This window comes from Tasmannia lanceolata, unplaced genomic scaffold (genome assembly GCF_043159265.1).
Source record: "Tasmannia lanceolata isolate RefF3 unplaced genomic scaffold, GAP_Taslan_0.1 ptg000018l, whole genome shotgun sequence".
Lineage (NCBI taxonomy): Eukaryota > Viridiplantae > Streptophyta > Magnoliopsida > Canellales > Winteraceae > Tasmannia > Tasmannia lanceolata.
In genome coordinates, this window is record NW_027518695.1 from 10,323,218 (window position 1) to 10,342,977 (window position 19,760).

At 36.9% G+C, this 19,760-nt stretch overlaps 1 protein-coding gene across 1 annotated transcript; it reads left to right on the plus strand.

The window, feature by feature from the left end:
• The first annotated feature begins 3,941 nt into the window (after positions 1-3,941).
• On the plus strand, positions 3,942-19,616 carry LOC143851767 (Tetratricopeptide repeat (TPR)-like superfamily protein). Its single transcript, XM_077361253.1, has 7 exons — positions 3,942-4,336; positions 4,934-5,067; positions 5,374-5,533; positions 14,677-14,728; positions 15,852-16,141; positions 17,718-17,864; positions 19,123-19,616. Exons 1-7 carry the CDS (start codon positions 4,022-4,024, stop codon positions 19,402-19,404), a joined length of 1,380 nt encoding a protein of 459 aa, XP_077217368.1. The 5' UTR covers positions 3,942-4,021; the 3' UTR covers positions 19,405-19,616.
• Positions 19,617-19,760: the final 144 nt, after the last annotated feature.

Genomic DNA, 19,760 nt, shown 5'->3' on the forward strand with positions numbered 1-19,760 from the left:
TCTTCTTCTCTAATCAACCCACTACTACAGCAGACTCAATCCATTACGCTCTCTCTCTCTCTCTCTATTGACATGGCCTTTCTCTGCCATTTCCCTTCGGCGTCTCACCAATCTGTTTCTAAGCTCATCTCTCCCTCGTTTTCATCTTCTTCTCTCAGTTCCCTTGAAAGTGCCTTTCTGAAACTCCCTCCTTACAGAATCTCAAACCCTAACGACTCCAAACAGTCGTCACAAACCATCAAGTTAGGGTTTCGGAGACTCTCTTCTCCTCTAAGAGTGTCCTTCTCTTCGTCTTCTAAAGAATCTGAAGCCGAATTACTCGAATCCTCTTCGCTATGCTATATCCCTAGATTGGGTCTCCCAATTCTCGACCAGGTATGTCGAATCGAATTTGTTGTTTTTCTAACCAGAGTTCCCTACTTTCTAGGTTTTATGTTATTCTTCCCTGTTTACATCTAGGGTTTTGCTACGGCACTCGGTAAAGTGCATTAGAAGCTTAAAAAGTCTCAAAAACATGTGTAAAATGATTGCAAAATTAAGTTTCCAATGCACTTTAACGAGTGCCAATATTTTTAAGCCATTGCTTTTCATTTTCTGGAATCAGGTACTTCTAGAAATTACATTGCATACACTTTTGAATTATACACTTCAATTCCCAAAAGGAACAGTGATTGTCCAAAATCTGTCATTTCGAACAGACTCGATGAATTTAATATGTTAAGATCATATCTTATTGGGTTTTGCTAACTAGTGCCCCTGTTAAGGTGCATTGGAAAATAGATTTTCCAATCATTTTACACATAATTTAATACTTTTACACCTATTTTGAGATTTTTTTATAAATATATGCGTAAAATCTCTTTCCCATTGCACCTTAAGGGGGGGCGCCCTTAGGGCACTTGTTAGCAAAACCCTATCTATTAATAGTGACTTACACCTTCTTGATGTCTTTTCAAATAAGGGTTTTGCTAGGGACCATCGCAGAAGGCATTTTGTGGGCCGGATGTTGCGTGAGAGAGCAGCCACGTAGGCTCACTTATTCATTTAATTCATCTGAGGTGGCTGCTCTCTCACACATAAGCCAAGCCCGCAAAATGCCTTCTGCGATGGTCCGTAGCAAATACCTTCAAAGAAAGGTGTCATTATTTGCGTTACTATGATCGAAATCAATCTCAATGATGGCATCTTTAAAATTCTGAAGAAAAGATCAATGCATTGTGGTCAATTCAAATTGTTGAGTTACTTATTATCATTCCTGCATATAAATGGATGATGATGACTTGTATTTGAAATTCATTTTGTTTTGGAGGAACACAGACGTTAGAAGGGGAATTGAAGATAAAATCCTCAATCTCAAGAGTTGAAGAAGGTAATTCCTGCTTCTCTGTTGTTATTCCTTTTTATTTCACAAAATACTACAAACTTTAGTAAAATGTTTTTTTTTTGTTGGGAAAATAGTAAATTGATTATTTACTGGATTCTTGGTAACTTGATTTGTGTTTGTTAATCATACTTATTTCTTAATTCACACACATTTGTAATATATATGGATATAATATTGATATCTTCTTGTGAGCATAACATCAAACATTTTAACCAATTCTCTCCAGTGCCGCAATGGCTTGGAACGTTTCTTAAACCTTATAGGATGAGGTTTCGAGGATTGGTACAGGCAATTTAAAAACATCAAACAGTTTAAAAAGACAAAAAAATGACTCCATATTTAAGATGTTATGAATGTATCACACATGGTTTGCAAAGTTACATTCACTCGATACAATATTCAGCTATAAAAAGACACCCAAATATTCTCATTAAATGCTTTACTTGCTACTGACTGAACTGCAAACATAGCCTAGACCAAACAAAGATGAAAAAATTGCTTGGTAGCCATCCTGTTGTCAGGTTTGCTTCTACTTTTTTGTTTTTATTTTCTTTATATATCCTATTCAGAAGATTCATGGGGCAGATTGTCATTATGTTAAATTTAATGGAGTATTGTGTTGGGTTGATATAATCTTCAAAAACGTGGAATCGTCTTGGAAGTCAAATCTTTCAATTTATGGGATCTACTCAGATGAGTCCATTTAATGGATCTGGTCAATTTAATGGTTGACTTGATTGAGTTTTATGAAATTGGAGTTTGTAGTATGCACACAGAGCCGACCCTGCCAAGTTTCGAGTTAATCAACAATGTTTTGAAGATTTAACTATGGTATTGTGGTCATATCTTAGAGAATCATGGATATTTTCTCATCTTTGTTATAGATCTTGTTCTTTCACTCCCCATAACAAGGAACTCTCCTTCTAAGGACTGATATTATGCTGCAGGCTCCGGCTCTCTATCTCTCATAAACTATGTGATTATTCGTGATCTTTACATCATAGTTTCCAACTTGTATCTTGACCCATTAGTTTGTTTTCGCTGTTGCAATTTTTGGTGATTTATACTGCCGAGCACTATCTCATTCGAGCCCCATCACATGGTTGCAGATCTTTTGTGGAACTTACTAAGTGGTGAGGATATTAACAATGCAAACAAGCCACCGCCAATGATATCTACTCTTGTATGTGGGGTAACAGCATGGTTGAGTTCTGCACCGAAGGCCCATTCAAGCGAAGTGAGAAAGGACATGGTTTATGAGATAGGGGAACTTTTCGAATTGGGAATTCAACTATCATACCTGATTGTGTTATTAGGCTTGCTTGGAGTTGGAACCTTCTTTGTCATTCGTCAAGTTCTAGTTCGTAGAGAGCTTGATCTTTCTGCTAAAGAATTGCAGGTAACAACTGTACTGCTGTTTCCTTTTCGCAAAATAATTACGAAATTTGCATTTTTTTTCCGGAATTGGAAACTTAATTTTTGAAACAATTGAAAACCATAGTACTTCTCAGGATTGTGATAATACCTTTAGTCCGTACCTCTGTAGGTCAGAGTCCCTTTAGCACATAAATTTTAACAAGAAGCACAGTAATTAATATATTTATATATTTGCGCACCTGTGCGCGCACACACACCACATGTGTGTGTGTGTGCATATATCATTTTTATATGTACATTAGTAGTGCTACTACTGCAAGTTAGTTTTGTTTCATTCTGCATTTTCTTCCCTTATTATATTCTTCACATCTCCCTCTATGCAACTGTTGCCTTGAGATTTATAAATAGCAAAAGAAACTTCTCAACTCTCGAGTATATGTAGCAACGAAAAAGGTGTTCCGGTTTATATTTGAATTTGGACCATGGTTTCAAATTTCGGTTTCGGAATGCAACGAAACCAGTTTAAATAATATTTTATCTCAAAATATTAAAAAAATGCACAAAATCTAGATTTTTGGGTGAAATTCCATAAGGGCCCGTTTGGATACCTCATATTTTGTATTTAGATTTGGAATTGAGTTTTGAATACAAAATGAAAAGATATGCCAGCGCATGTTGAGGGAGACAGAGAGGGAAGGAGGTACTTTCTATTGGAAATCTGATTTTTTTTACAGTCAGTCCCTGATTTGAAAATCCAGGGATTTGATCCGGATCCAAATCACAACGCAAAAAAGGGCTACAAATGTGAGAAATCCAAATCAAAATCTTCTCAGCATCCAAACGGGCCCTAAATTTCGACCGAAATTTCGGGAAAAACGAAATGTCGACTGAAATTTCACGAGGAGGCACATATAGCACGAGGGGGCCATGGCCCCCAATGAATTGAAAAATTCCTTTTACGGTTTATGGTCCTACATGCATGCTCAACTAGTTTAGTGGCTTTACATGAATGCAAGCTTAGTGGCCATGGGCACCCCAATAATCAATTCAGGCAAGTGTAAATTAGTCCGGCCCCATCATGTGTAAATCCCCTAACGTGATGTGACGTCAAAAAGCATTAAAGTCTGCCCACAATTCACCCAAAAGGAGAGGAGGCACATATCTCTTATTGTTTGTTGCACATATCTTTTTGCACTGTACATTTTACAGGCCGCTAGTTATTTAAATAGAAATCACGAAGTTAGAACTCTCTCTCTCTCAATGGCATTTCTCTGTAATTTTCCTTGTGTATCGCACCAATCTCTCTCGAAGCTCTTCTTCTGCTCCTCTTCTACTTCTGCTTCCTCTTCTCTTCCTTCGCTTGAAAACTCATTTCTGAAACTCCCTCCTTTCAAACTCTCAAACCCTACCCGCCAAAATCCGAGCCACCTAACCAATCGATTAGGGTTTCGTAGACTCTCTTCTTTCGCAACGGCATCGGTCTCTTCTTCGATCTCTAAAGAAGGCGAAGGGAATTTACTCGAATCCGCTTCTCTCGCAGACATCACGAGACCAGATTTCCCAATTCTCGATCAGGCATGTTCAAATAATTCGTTTTATTCTTCTTCTTTCGTAGCTTTTTACCGTTTTGGAATAGAGTTTATGTGTTTATTTTCTTTACTCTGGCTTTGATTTTTTGGAATTATGAGGATTAGGGTTCTGGTTATGTCAGCCTGCCACGTTGTTTGCACGCATTCTACTACTTTTTTTTGTTGTTGTTGTATAGTACGAATTCTACTACTTATTGCATTATCTTTGAAAAAGAATGGATTTTTAATATTTCTGCTCTTCTTTTAATCAAAGGAATTTATACGGTTTTGGTTACGTCAATCTGTCACGTTGTTTGCACGAATTCTACTAGTTGTTGCAATATCTTTGAAAAAGAATGGATTTTTAGTATTTCTGTTTTTTAATCAAAGGAATTTCTCCTATAAATTCCTTGGATCTTAGGTTTTCAAAGGCCCTTCTAATTAGTAAAAATGTTCTTTGTATGCCTTACGAACAAGGACTTAATAATTCGTTTAGTATAAAGATAAAAGAAATTCACCTGAGGAACAGAGCTAAACAAAGTACAGCTAGCATATTGTTTGGGGTTTCTATATCATTTTTAATACAATTTTGTGAATTCTATAGGAGGTGAATGGATCACGGTTGGTCTACTTGGACAATGCCGCGACTTCTCAAAAGCCTTCTGCTGTTTTGAAGGCATTACATGACTATTATGGAAACTATAATTCAAATGTGCATCGTGGTATCCATTCCTTGAGGTATCAGAAAAATATTACACACACACACACACACACACACACACACACACACACATTAGACCTTGATTACTTGAACCGTGATTGATTTCTTATTTACACTATTGAAATATGCAACCGAATGGTTTGCCGTATTTTTATAGTTCTCGTACCTCGCTTTTGCTTGTCTAGTGCTTATATTCCTGTTATTTTTCCCCATATGTAGTTTCTTGTCTATCTTTAAAAAAGATGTTTTCCATGGACTATAGATCTTGCAGTTTCTCTTTTCAGTCTGGCACGCTTACATTTAGGTTTGTTTTTTAATTTCAGTGCAAAGGCCACAGATGAATATGAGTTAGCTAGGAAAAAGGTGGCAACTTTCATAAATGCATCGGAATCTAGAGAAATTGTGTTTACACGGAATGCCACTGAAGCTATAAATCTAGTGGCCTATTCTTGGGGCTTCTCAAACTTAAAATCTGGCGATGAGGTGCACTTTTTCTACACCTTTATTTGCTTCCAATGTCAAATATTTGTTTTTATTGCTCTCCTGTCTATTTTTGGCTTCATTTTAATATTAGATCTATGGTACATAGAAGAAAAACCATACATATATATAAATATATAAAGCTGGATGTGGTATGCTGAGGGTTGCCACGTGGCACCCCCTCTGCAAACCGCATCCAGCCCTTTTTTTTTAACGCAAAAAACCCAAACCGTCCTTTTTTTTAACGCAAAAAACCCAAATCGTGGTGCTGCCACGTGGCACCCCCTCTATAACCGGATTTTTTAAGAATTTTTTTTTTTGGTAGGAATTTGCTACCCACCATCGCCGAGGCTACAACTCGCCTGTGCTTACTTCGAGGTGCAAAGATTGGCCGAAGTACTATTTGTGCAAAGGTGGCTAGCAATAAATCTAGCAAAAAATAATAATCATTACGGCTATGTGAAAAAAGATTGGCAGAATACTAAGTTTAAAATGAAAAATTACGGACAAATGGAAGCAAAGTTGAAAAAATACGGAAAAATACCAAAACATTGTAGTAAAATATGACAATTACGGAAAAAAACTACAAATAAAATTTTAACGCATTCCAAGATATATCTTTCAATCATATGTCCTATTTATTAAATTAATATTAATAAATATGTAAACCGCATTCCAATCACCATTCAACAGAAAAGTCTATACCGATGCGAATACCAATCGATGCGAATAGGTAGCTATCATTTAATCAAACATTACGTCTTTTCGGAAATGCCTCTTCCCCTCCACCAAATTAAATACATTTAAACAATGCATCCTTCTATTCCAACTTCAATATTCCAATCTATAGTCCTCCACACCATCTTCTCCTTGCCTCTGCCCTTCGTCAATCCCATGTCTGTTTCTTCTAATTTATTTTGCTTCGGATCCAAGATTATTATCAGACACAGGTACTCTTTTATTGTGCTAATTTATGTGCTATTATTTTACAACTCTTTTATTATTTTTTGAGAAAAGAGAAACAACACCCGGCCATTATTTCCCCCATTTTGTCTGGGCTTTGTTTCCCGTAACGAATATATAATTTTTAGTATATAGTGTCAGTGGAAACGTGCCAGAGATTCTTGAAGCCTAAATGGGTATTTTTAGGGAGGAAAAACTGGAAAATGATTATATACACCCACCTTTTGCAGCATTTTTGCAATTATTGTTTGGATTTTTGTGAAATATCATTTTCAGGAAAAGACAATTAAAAGGGGTGCAATTATCATTTTTAGGTGTGTGTCGTTGGTTAGGTGGGTTCCGCTGTAGAGATTGCATATATCAATTGGATCTAAAAATAATAAATAGGGTTTTGCTAGCGTCCATCGCGGAAGGCATTTCGCGGATGGTATGTTGCATGTGAGAGCAGCCACGTCAGATGAATAAATGAATGAAGACAAAATCTGTTCAAAAGTGAGCCTGTGTGGTTGAAAGACCAAACAGAGGAAAAGTCCTATATAGGGTGTTTGTATCTAAGAAAAAGAAAATTTTCCAAGGAAAAAACATTCCATGAAATACAAAGTACATGGTCTAGGGCGTTTGCAATATTCCTTAAAAATAAAAATAAAAAATTGATTTTGTAAAACAAAATCTCATAATTTTCTCTATATCCAAACAGCCTGTCATAAATGATAGAAATCTGTGAAGAAAAGTCTTCTGAATAAATGATGGGTCCCATTATCTTTTTGTCAATTATAAGTTATAACACTGCGTTCAATCCTAGAGGAAATAAAAGAACATGTGGACCCCACTGCTTGAATGGTCTAGATCATGTTGATTCATCCAATGACACCATATTTTTTACATGGTACACCCCTTTCCATAGGCCAAAACAAAAAACAAAAAAAATTCAGCAAACTATACACCTTTGTACACTCCTTGCCTATTTGCTATATCAACACACTTTTAAAGGTACCGCATGAACTTCAGACCCATTTTTTTATAATAAATCAGGTCTCGATGATATGTATCTATTTACCTTATTTGAAATATATTCTGTTATTAATTTTTATATGTAGAAATTTAGATATGTAGAAGGTATGGGAAGCATGCTATTTTTGGTTGCTGTGGACATAGATGAAAAAACTGAATATTAAGAGTATTATTATAAGCCTCCAATCCTGACTTGAATGTCTAGGAGGATTATTATAAGCCTCCAAAAAATTTATCTCCGACGTGTCTGTTTATGTCATGTGAGAGCTGAATTACATACCAATTCAGTATGTTTTGTTTTCATTTAATGAACAAACATGGAATATAATAAACAACAAAAAAATGAATATAATTTTCCACGGAATAGTAGTATCATCGATTTAAAATATGGTCTCTCTATAAAGTATATAGATTATATGCATTGATGAATTTTTATGGTTTCTTTAGAGTCGATTTGATTTAGTTCGCATTTGGAGTTGAGTAGCCGGTCATATGATGGGATTTTTTTTAATTTGTTCACCTGAAACCATATATTTTTACTTAAACATCCAGGTTTCCTCACCATCATCTTATGTTTACAGTTTACACCATAGCCCTCCATTCTATTATGTAGAGAAACTGATTGTTATGCAATTGATTTTTCAGGTAAAACATATTTACATGGTGGCCCATTAAATGGACTGTTTTTATCATCCTATGATTACACCATAAAAAAAACTCACAATACAATCATAGATTTTGAAGACGATCTGTTGCTGTATGACTCTGTTTTTTAAGTTCGAATGGTTGATTAGAATTTCATCTAAATAGTTTTGCGTCTTATAGAGCTATTTGATTTCCTCATCCTATAGATTCCATCTGTTGTAATCATAGTTTGGAATTGGTGTATTCCTGTAAACTAGGGTATATGAGAATGAAAAGTTGCTAAAAGTGGTGAAATCTATCTATCTATTTTCTATATATAAAGCTGGATGTGGTACGCTGAGGGTGTGCCACATGGCACCCCCTTTGCAAACCGCATTCACTGATTTGAGGTTAAAGGACGTGATTTTTTGGGAGCGAGAAAAAAAAGGGATAACATAAGGGGTTAAAGGACGTGATTTTTTGGGTTAAATTTCCAGCAACATTCTTTATAACATAAAGGAGAAAATAAATGCTATATATTACTATAATAAACATGGCATATTTTTGCAAAGGTTCTATAATCCACATTTGTTTACAGCTTCTATGTTTATGAACGACAAACTCTTGCAATTTGCTTGATTCATTTAGAGCTTTCGTGTTCAGGAATGCAAATCTCATGATTTACAAGGAGTGGCTAATGAATCAAAATTAAAATATTATTTTATTCATTATGAAAAAAACCCAATTAAGATTAAGAGTTCCAATAGTTTAACATTTAAAATAGTCAACACTCATTTAAGCATGGAACCTCATATAATTCTCTACCTGATCTGTTTACAGCTTAATGTTTAAAATCAAGATACTCTTCAATTATAATATAGTTCTTTTTTTTGAATAACTATAATATAATTATTAATTATGAAAATGGTTTATGTATCCACGGAATAGGTTCCAAACTTTTTTTCCTGCACTTATATATGGTTAGCAATGTTACAAATTGCCACCCCTCCCTTGATCAACGGGTGAAGTATATAATAAACCTCTTGATTCTCCTCATTTAACCATCTCTCCTTAATTTGAAAACTTCAAAAATAAAACCTGTAACGGTTTTGTTAAACCGGGCTTTTCTGTTACTTTCTTTTAATATATATGTCCTTACTTTTGTAACATATAAAACTGGCTTTTAGATGAATTTCTCATGCCTTCTCCGGTTGAAATTTTCTCTATATCTTACTTATGAATGTTTCTTCTTTCTTTTAATTTTTTTCTAAAAAACCGGTTATAAAGATTTCTTTTTTGGGCCACCCCGTGCATCGCACGGGTCTGCAACTAGTACACACACACACACACACAATGGAATATATATATATATATATATATATATATATATATATATATATATATATATATATATATATAGGAAATGGTTTGTGTGTAGCTGCACAGATAGGTGTAAAAGTATTAAATTATGTGTAAAATGATTGGAAAATCTATTTTCCATTGCACCTTAACAGGGGCACTCGTTAGCAAAACCCAATAAGATATGATCTTAACATATTAAATTCATCATGTCTGTTCGAAATGACAGATTTTGGACAATCACTGTTTCTTTTGGGAATTGAAGTGTATAATTCAAAACTGTATGCAACGTAATTTCTAGAAGTACCTGATTCCAGAAAATGAAAAGCAATGGCTTAAAAATATTGGCACTCGTTAAAGTGCATTGGAAACTTAATTTTGCAATCATTTTACACATGTTTTTGAGACTTTTAAAGTCTCAAAACATGTGTAATTAAGCTTCTAATGCACTTTACCGAGTGCCGTAGCAAAACCCTAGATGTAAACAGGGAAGAATAACAGAAAACCTAGAAAGTAGGGAACTCTGGTTAGAAAAACAACAAATTCGATTCGACATACCTGGTCGAGAATTGGGAGACCCAATCTAGGGATATAGCATAGCGAAGAGGATTCGAGTAATTCGGCTTCAGATTCTTTAGAAGACGAAGAGAAGGACACTCTTAGAGGAGAAGAGAGTCTCCGAAACCCTAACTTGATGGTTTGTGACGACTGTTTGGAGTCGTTAGGGTTTGAGATTCTGTAAGGAGGGAGTTTCAGAAAGGCACTTTCAAGGGAACTGAGAGAAGAAGATGAAAACGAGGGAGAGATGAGCTTAGAAACAGATTGGTGAGACGCCGAAGGGAAATGGCAGAGAAAGGCCATGTCAATAGAGAGAGAGAGAGAGAGAGAGAGAGAGAGAGAGAGAGAGAGAGAGAGAGAGAGCGTAATGGATTGAGTCTGCTGTAGTGGTGGGTTGATTAGAGAAGAAGAAATGACACGTGGCAGATGGAGACAGAAACGGTGATATCCAAGGGTGGGTGGGACATGATCTGAACTGTTGATCTGGTGGGATATCTTAAAATCCAATAGGCAAATGATAAATTCGCACCCCTGTAGGATGCTTCACGCCCCCGTTAGACGTCTAAAAGCGTTGCAAGTCTGCCGCAATTCACGTTACAAGTGGTGCGAATCATCTTAGAGAGGGGTGCGAATTTATCGTTGCCCAATCCAATAATGTATTTTTTTGTACCATCACTATTCAATGACAAAAAATACATGCTATTGGATGATCGGTGTAGTTTTTGGTTCAAAGGAGATCCAAAGCAAGGCCGATTAGATGGACGGTTCAAATCACTCAAGGTGGGACCCACTATGTCATAGTAGAAACACCTCACACTCGCTACCCACATTTGGTTGATCTGTCCACGTAATTGATATTGCGTTGGACCTCCTACGGCCCAAAATAGATCAATAATCTAATCTTGACATCTAGTAATATGTAATTTTTGTTGTTGGGCATGAATCGCCGAACACTGAATATAATGCATATAAGAGCAATGGTTCGCAATCATGACAAACAAGTCACATTATTGGTATCCAAAGCAAAGGGATTATGAAATGAACGGTCCAGATCAATCGAAGATAGGGCACACTACTTTAATGGGAATGCCACATTGTATTACAATTAGGTCACCCCCTATCGAAGCATTCTTTTTACCTCAGAGATGAGTAATCGATGTTCATTATCAAGCAAGAATTGTTGGGACCTGGGCCTTAAACACTAGTGGTCAAGGGGTGGGTGCCCAGTCCTTTATAAGCCCATCCACATCTCTTTTACTTTTTCCGATGTTGGATCTTTGCTTTTACATGGAACCCTAACAATCTTCCCCTCCTCTCCGGAGCAACATGGGGAATTCGAGATCTTACTCGAGGGATTTTTCTCCACCCTCGAGGACAAACTATAGTTACCAAGCCCACACCAGTTGTTGGGGACCCAGGTAGAACTCAACCTTGACGTCTCTCTCTCTCTAAAGAAAGGGTTGAGATTCACGACTGCTATGAGAGTGTGCGAGCGAGATTAACGACAACATCTCCATAGATTGCAGTCAGATCCTTGCGTTCAGTCTAAACTTGTCCAGCGAGATTGGTCAGTGCAGCTGGTGTGGTTGAGTGGGTGTGCTTGTGGGCAACTATGTAAATGGCGAATGCGCGGGCATCCCAGCCTCCTAAGAGGCAAATCAAAACTTGATTTGCAGGATCGAGAATCAAAACATTTTTTCCCCCTAGGATTGGATTTCAGGCAATTGTGAAGAAGGGGAATGCCACCTCTTCTTTGGGCTCTATTGCCTTTACACGAATGGAAATGACTTTTCTGAGTTTGACACGTGCATAATGTGAACGGCATGTCGACACATGCAGAATGTACTCATGAATAACGCCGATTGCGTAGAACTCAAACAACGTTGTTGGGGAACTGAAGAGAAAAGTTCACATTGGAGTAAGAATCCATTGTTCATTAATTCGATCAGACAAGCTACAACTAGGAAAAGTAAATGAGTGTTGAAAAGTAAGTGATAAAAGATAAATGCTAAGGGCATGTTTTGATTTGGTCGTGGGACTTTTTCTTGTGAGATGAGGTCTCTTTTTATGACTTTTTCCCGGGTAACTGCTCCCCACTACCCCGTATTCTCAAAGAGGGAACTTCCAAATTCCAATGACCACCCACCTCAGGCTTTATCTCTTGCATGTTCCCATTTTTCAACTTGCCCAGTCTCTCAAGAGAGAGAGAGAGAGAGAGAGAGAGAGAGGGAGAGAGAGAGACTTCAAGGTTGAGTTCTACCTGGGTCCCCAACAACTGGTGTGGGCTTGGTAATTACAGTTTGTCCTCGAGGGTGGAGAAAAATCCCTCGAGTAAGATCTCGAATTCCCCACGTTGCTCCGGAGTGGAGGGGAAGATTGTTAGGATTCCATGTAAAAGCAAAGATCCAACATCGGAAAAAGTAAAAGAGATGCGGATGGGCTTATAAGGGACTGGGCACCCACCCCTTGACCACTAGTGTTTAAGGCCCGGGTCCCAACAATTCTTGCTTGATAATGAACATCGATTACTGATCTCCGAGGTAAAAAGAATGCTTCGATAGGGGGTGACCTAATTGTAATACAATGTGGCATTCCCATTAAAGAAATGTGCCCTATCTTCGATTGATCTGGACCGTTCATTTCATAATCCCTTTGCTTTGGATACCAATAATGTGACTTGTTTGTCATGATTGCGAACCATTGCTCTTATATGCATTATATTCAGTGTTCGGCGATTCATGCCCAACAACAAAAATTACATCTTACTAGATGTCAGGATTAGATTATTGATCTATTTTGGGCCGTAGGAGGTCCAAAGCAATATCAATTACGTGGACAGATCAACCAAATGTGGGTAGCGAGTGTGAGGTGTTTCTACTATGACATAGTGGGTCCCACCTTGAGTGATTTGAACCGTCCATCTAATCGGCCTTGCTTTGGATCTCCTTTGAACCAAAAAACTACACCGATCATCCAATAGCATGTATTTTTTGTCATTGAATAGTGATGGTACAAAAAAATACATTATTGGATTGGGCGACGATAAATTCGCACCCCTCTCTAAGATGATTCGCACCACTTGTAACGTGAATTGCGGCAGACTTGCAACGCTTTTAGACGTTTAACGAGGGCGTGAATCATCCTACAGGGGTGCGAATTTATCATTTGCCCATTGGATTTTAAGATATCCCACCAGATCAACAGTTCAGATCATGTCTCCACATGTCCCACCCACCCTTGGATATCACCGTTTCTGTCTCCATCTGCCACGTGTCATTTCTTCTTCTCTAATCAACCCACTACTACAGCAGACTCAATCCATTACGCTCTCTCTCTCTCTCTCTCTCTCTCTCTCTCTCTCTCGACATGGCCTTTCTCTGCCATTTCCCTTCGGCGTCTCACCAATCTGTTTCTAAGCTCATCTCTCCCTCGTTTTCATCTTCTTCTCTCAGTTCCCTTGAAAGTGCCTTTCTGAAACTCCCTCCTTACAGAATCTCAAACCCTAACGACTCCAAACAGTCGTCACAAACCATCAAGTTAGGGTTTCGGAGACCCTCTTCTCCTCTAAAAGTGTCCTTCTCTTCGTCTTCTAAAGAATCTGAAGCCGAATTACTCGAACCCTCTTCGCTATGCTATATCCCTAGATTGGGTCTCCCAATTCTCGACTAGGTATGTCGAATCGAATTTGTTGTTTTTCTAACCAGAGTTCTCTACTTTCTAGGTTTTATGTTATTCTTCCCTGTTTACATCTAGGGTTTTGCTACGGCACTCGGTAAAGTGCATTAGAAGCTTAATTACACATGTTTTGAGACTTTAAAGTCTCAAAACATGTGTAAAATGATTGCAAAATTAAGTTTCCAATGCACTTTAACGAGTGCCAATATTTCTAAGCCATTGCTTTTCATTTTCTGGAATCAGGTACTTCTAGAAATTACGTTGCATACACTTTTGAATTATACACTTCAATTCCCAAAAGGAACAGTGATTGTCCAAAATCTGTCATTTCGAACAGACTCGATGAGTTTAATATGTTAAGATCATATCTTATTGGGTTTTGCTAACGAGTGCCCCTGTTAAGGTGCATTGGAAAATAGATTTTCCAATCATTTTACACATAATTTAATACTTTTACACCTATTTTGAGATTTCTTTATAAATATATGCGTAAAATCTCTTTCCCATTGCACCTTAAGGGGGGCGCCCTTTGGGCACTTGTTAGCAAAACCCTATCTTATTAATAGTGACTTACACCTTCTTCATGCCTTTTCAAATAAGGGTTTTGCTAGGGACCATTGCAGAAGGCTTTTTGTGGGCCGAATGTTGCGTGAGAGAGCAGCCACGTAGGCTCACTTATTCATTTAATTCATCTGAGGTGGCTGCTCTCTCACCCATAAGCCAAGCCCGCAAAATGCCTTCTGCGATGGTCCGTAGCAAATACCTTCAAACAAAGGTGTCATTATTTGCGTTACTATGATCGAAATCAATCTCAATGATGGCATCTTTAAAATTCTGAAGAAAAGATCAATGCATTGTGGTCAATTCAAATTGTTGAGTTACTTATTATCATTCCTGCATATAAATGGATGATGATGACTTGTATTTGAAATTCATTTTGTTTTGGAGGAACACAGACGTTAGAAGGGGAATTGAAGATAAAATCCTCAATCTCAAGAGTTGAAGAAGGTAATTCCTGCTTCTCTGTTGTTATTCCTTTTTATTTCACAAAATACTACAAACTTTAGTAAAATGTTTTTTTTTTGTTGGGAAAATAGTAAATTGATTATTTACTGGATTCTTGGTAACTTGATTTGTGTTTGTTAATCATACTTATTTCTTAATTCACACACATTTGTAATATATATGGATATAATATTGATATCTTCTTGTGAGCATAACATCAAACATTTTAACCAATTCTCTCCATTGCCGCGATGGCTTGGAACGTTTCTTAAACCTTATAGGTTGAGGTTTCGAGGATTGGTACAGGCAATTTAAAAACATCAAACAGTTTAAAAAGACAAAAAAATGACTCCATATTTAAGATGTTATGAATGTATCACACATGGTTTGCAAAGTTATATTCACTCGATACAATATTCAGCTATAAAAAGACACCCAAATATTCTCATTAAATGCCTTACTTGCTACTGACTGAACTGCAAACATAGCCTAGACCAAACAAAGATGAAAAAATTGCTTGGTAGGCATCCTGTTATCAGGTTTGCTTCTACTTTTTTGTTTTTATTTTCTTTATATATCCTATTCAGAAGATTCATGGGGCAGATTGTCATTATGTTAAATTTAATGGAGTATTGTGTTGGGTTGATATAATCTTCTGAAACGTGGAATTGTCTTGGAAGTCAAATCTTTCAATTTATGGGATCTACTCAGATGAGTCCATTTAATGGATCTGGTCAATTTAATGGTTGACTTGATTGAGTTTTATGAAATTGGAGTTTGTAGTATGCACACAGAGCCGACCCTGCCAAGTTTCGAGTTAATCAACAATGTTTTGAAGATTTAACTATGGTATTGGGGTCATATCTTAGAGAATCATGGATATTTACTCATCTTTGTTATAGATCTTGTTCTTTCACTCCCCATAACAAGGAACTCTCCTTCTAAGGACTGATATTATGCTGCAGGCTCCAGCTCTCTATCTCTCATAAACTATGTGATTATTCGTGATCTTTACATCATAGTTTCCAACTTGTATCTTGACCCATTAGTTTGTTTTCGCTGTTGCAATTTTTGGTGATTTATACTGCCGAGCACTATCTCATTGGAGCCCATCACATGGTTGCAGATCTTTTGTGGAACTTACTAAGTGGTGAGGATATTAACAATGCAAACAAGCCACCGCCAATGATATCTACTCTTGTATGTGGAGTAACAGCATGGTTGAGTTCTGCACCGAAGGCCCATTCAAGCGAAGTGAGAAAGGACATGGTTTATGAGATAGGGGAACTTTTCGAATTGGGAATTCAACTATCATACCTGATTGTGTTATTAGGCTTGCTTGGAGTTGGAACCTTCTTTGTCATTCGTCAAGTTCTAGTTCGTAGAGAGCTTGATCTTTCTGCTAAAGAATTGCAGGTAACAACTGTACTCTTGTTTCCTTTTCGCAAAATAATTACGAAATTTGCTTTTTTTTCCGGAATTGGAAACTTAATTTTTGAAACAATTGAAAACCATAGTACTTCTCAGGATTGTGATAATACCTTTAGTCCATACCTCTGTAGGTCAGAGTCCCTTTAGCACATAAATTTTAACAAGAAGCACAGTAATTAATATATTTATATATTTGCGCACCTGTGCGCGCACACACACCACATGTGTGTCTGTGTGTGCATATATCATTTTTATATGTACATTAGTAGTGCTACTACTGTAAGTTAGTTTTGTTTCATTCTGCATTTTCTTCCCTTATTATATTCTTCACATCTCCCTCTAAGCAACTGTTGCCTTGAGATTTATAAACAGCAAAAGAAACTTCTTAACTCTCCAGTATATGGAGCAACGAAAAAGGTGTTCCGGTTTATATTTGAATTTGGACCATGGTTTCAAATTTCGGTTTCGGAATGCAACGAAACCAGTTTAAATAATATTTTATCTCAAAATATTAAAAAAATGCACAAAATCTAGATTTTTGGGTGAAATTCCATAAGGGCCCGTTTGGATACCTCATATTTTGTATTTAGATTCGGAATTGAGTTTTGAATACAAAATGAAAAGATATGCCAGCGCATGTTGAGGGAGACAGAGAGGGAAAGAGGTACTTTCTATTGGAGGGGAGAGGTTGAGGAGCAAAGAGGGTGAAGGAAACTGCCAGATTTGTGGATTTCCAATTACTTATTTCCACAGCATATTTGGAAATCTGATTTTTTTTACAGTCAGTCCCTGATTTGAAAATCCAGGGATTTGATCCGGATCCAAATCACAACGCAAAAAAGGGCTACAAATGTGAGAAATCCAAATCAAAATCTTCTCAGCATCCAAACGGGCCCTAAATTTCGACCGAAATTTCGGGAAAAATGAAATGTCGACTGAAATTTTCGTAACGTTTCGGGTATACCTGATTTCAGTTTCGGTTGAGACTGAAAGGTCCGAAACCCGAAATTTCGGATTTCCGTCGAAATTTAAAACCATGGTTTCTGTCATTGGGTGTTGGCGTTTGGAAGTATTGGACACGTGTGCTTCTCTTATAATTTCTCATGGCAAGAATATAATATATTGTATTAACATGATACTTCATGTGCAAATTCCAAGAATATAATATATAGTATTACCATGATACTTCATGTGCTAATTCTATGGCATTCTTCTTATAGTAATTTTTTGTCTTTGTTATATGATAACTTTCATTTTTTACTTTTGTATACCGTTTAGCCTTTTCCGTATCCTGTTTTTTTAATGTCAATTGCACTGCCGGGCTTACTAGTATTTCAAAACGAAGAGACCTTTTACTCTTAATTTTTTTTAATTACTTTTGGTGTGTTGTTGGTGACATGGTTTTATGTGAAGTGCGGCATGTTCTTTTCCAATATCTTCTTTTCAGGGGAATGCTCTCCCCTGCAAGATCTTCTTGTTTTCTTATTCATGTCTTGGGAGTGGGAGCACACGGTTTACGTGTCATGCTAATTCTCTTCTTTTTCTCTTAATGGCTTTTCAGGAACAAGTTCGAAGCGGTAATGCTAGTGCCACTGGGTATTTTGAGCTTGGTGCAGTAATGTTGAGGAGGAAATTCTACCCAGCTGCTATTAAGTACTTGCAGCAAGCAATTGAGAAATGGGATGGAGATGATCAAGATCTTGCGCAGGTATGTTAAACTATGATTTCAGAGTCATATGGATTACTATTCTCCATTACCATTTTAAACATTTTAATGAAGAGCTTCGTGTAAAGCTTGCTGGCGTAGTGCTTCAATATCATTTATAACTAGCTTACATATAGTTTCTCCTTTTGTGAAAGAAACAGTTATTGTAATCGACTTATGTATTTAGGTAAAACATGAATAACCAATGCATAAACCACCAATGAGCTTGTAGGCATTTCATCCATGAAACAAAGGTGAGGCGCTTGTAGTTCTTTTAGCAATATAGACTGATGCATTGACACGGCTGGACATGGGGCACGTGTTTTCTTCTTTCCTGATTTTACCCTTGTATCCTTTATTACACATTTAAAAAATATTTTCATTATACTTTCACATGTTTCTATGGAGTGCTGGTGAATCAGGTGTCTTGAAGGTACCCTGGCTGCTGACCCCGCTCTTATTCCTACCTCATGCTGACACATTTGTTGTTGGTAACTAGTTAAGTGGTCTAGGAACCCATAAAGTATTATATTCATGGGGTCATATGCAAGATGAGCATGACAAATTATTGAATTAAGCATGCTGGTTACATCCATACTTTCTTCTATTATTGTTAGATATATCTTCGTATAATTAACAAAAAAAGCATAATTGTAAATAAAAAAACCACGAAAAATCTAAAATAAAGTTTTTCTTTTGATTATGTCAATTTGCATTTAACACGTGCTTGGAATATCTTAATTTTTCTCCTATTGCCAAATGATTGATTAATTATCAGTCTTAATGATTTGGAGTTGTGGACTTTGTCACCCTGTTTGTGGTCTGTTTGAATCACAGGGTTCAGTCACCACTCATTTAGTAAAACTAAGGAATCATAGAATAAATTCGAAGTAATCCGCCAACCAATTCTGATTCCATGATTTTGGTGTGGATCTGCTAAATATGAAGTTCATCGGTAGCTTCTTCTGGGAAAATTGTATAATATTTAGTCGATCTGCCCATTGATGAAATAAATCTCGTTTCATTGGGAAGTAATCCTTATTCAATTTTTTTTTTGAATGGTAATCCTTATTAAAAAATTATCAACAAATTTGAAGGATTACGATGTAAATCTGTTAATTGTGATCAAGTGGGATTGCGGACTTGAAACAAACACTATCAGTTTAGCTGTGTCTGCCAGCTTCCAGTCTTGGTTTTAATTATATTTATGGAGTCTGTTGGGTTTTGAGTGATTTTTTTTTTGTCTCAAACTTATGATCAGGTCTACAATGCCCTTGGTGTCAGTTACATCCGTGATGGGAAGCTTGAAAAGGGGATTTCTCAGTTTGAGAAAGCAGTGAAGGTTCAACCAGGCTATGTTACGGCTTGGAATAACCTTGGTGATGCCTATGAACAGAAGAAAGATCTGAGAGCTGCTCTGAAGGCTTTTGAGGAGGTTCTTCTTTTTGATCCCAACAATAAGGTGGCACGGCCCAGGCGAGATGCTTTGAAGGACCGCGTCCAATTGTACAAAGGTGTATCAATCAAATCAGAAGAGCGGTAATTTTTGGAACCTCACGATTTTAAATTTGCTTACAATGATCAATTTTGACTTCTTGACACCAGTCTGTAAACCAAACAAAGTTATCAAAATACTGAAGAGACTCGGTTGCTAAACCCCGAACTTGACCAGGTCCGAGTCAATCTGGTCAGGCTCTGGGCTCTGTATCTTTAAGACTGAATGATTGTTACAAAACTGGAAACTTGTTTTCTCGACTCAGATTAGCTGAGCTCGACTGTTTTGCCTTCGTTTTGCAGGGATTTTTTTTCTGAAAAGTTTGAAAGGAAAAACTTTCCAAAATTTCTTTTTTTTTCTATTGTTTGATTACTAATGGAAAACAGTAATTTGAGCCACTACAG

Excerpts from the sequence above, each read along its gene's own strand:
- LOC143851767 (XM_077361253.1), top strand. The coding sequence starts at position 4,022 with ATGGCATTTCTCTGTAATTTTCCTTGTGTATCGCACCAATCTCTCTCG. Across the intron at positions 4,337-4,933 it reads ATTTCCCAATTCTCGATCAG|GAGGTGAATGGATCACGGTT; the intron begins GCATGTTCAAAT and ends TGAATTCTATAG. Across the intron at positions 5,534-14,676 it reads ACTTAAAATCTGGCGATGAG|ACGTTAGAAGGGGAATTGAA; the intron begins GTGCACTTTTTC and ends GGAGGAACACAG.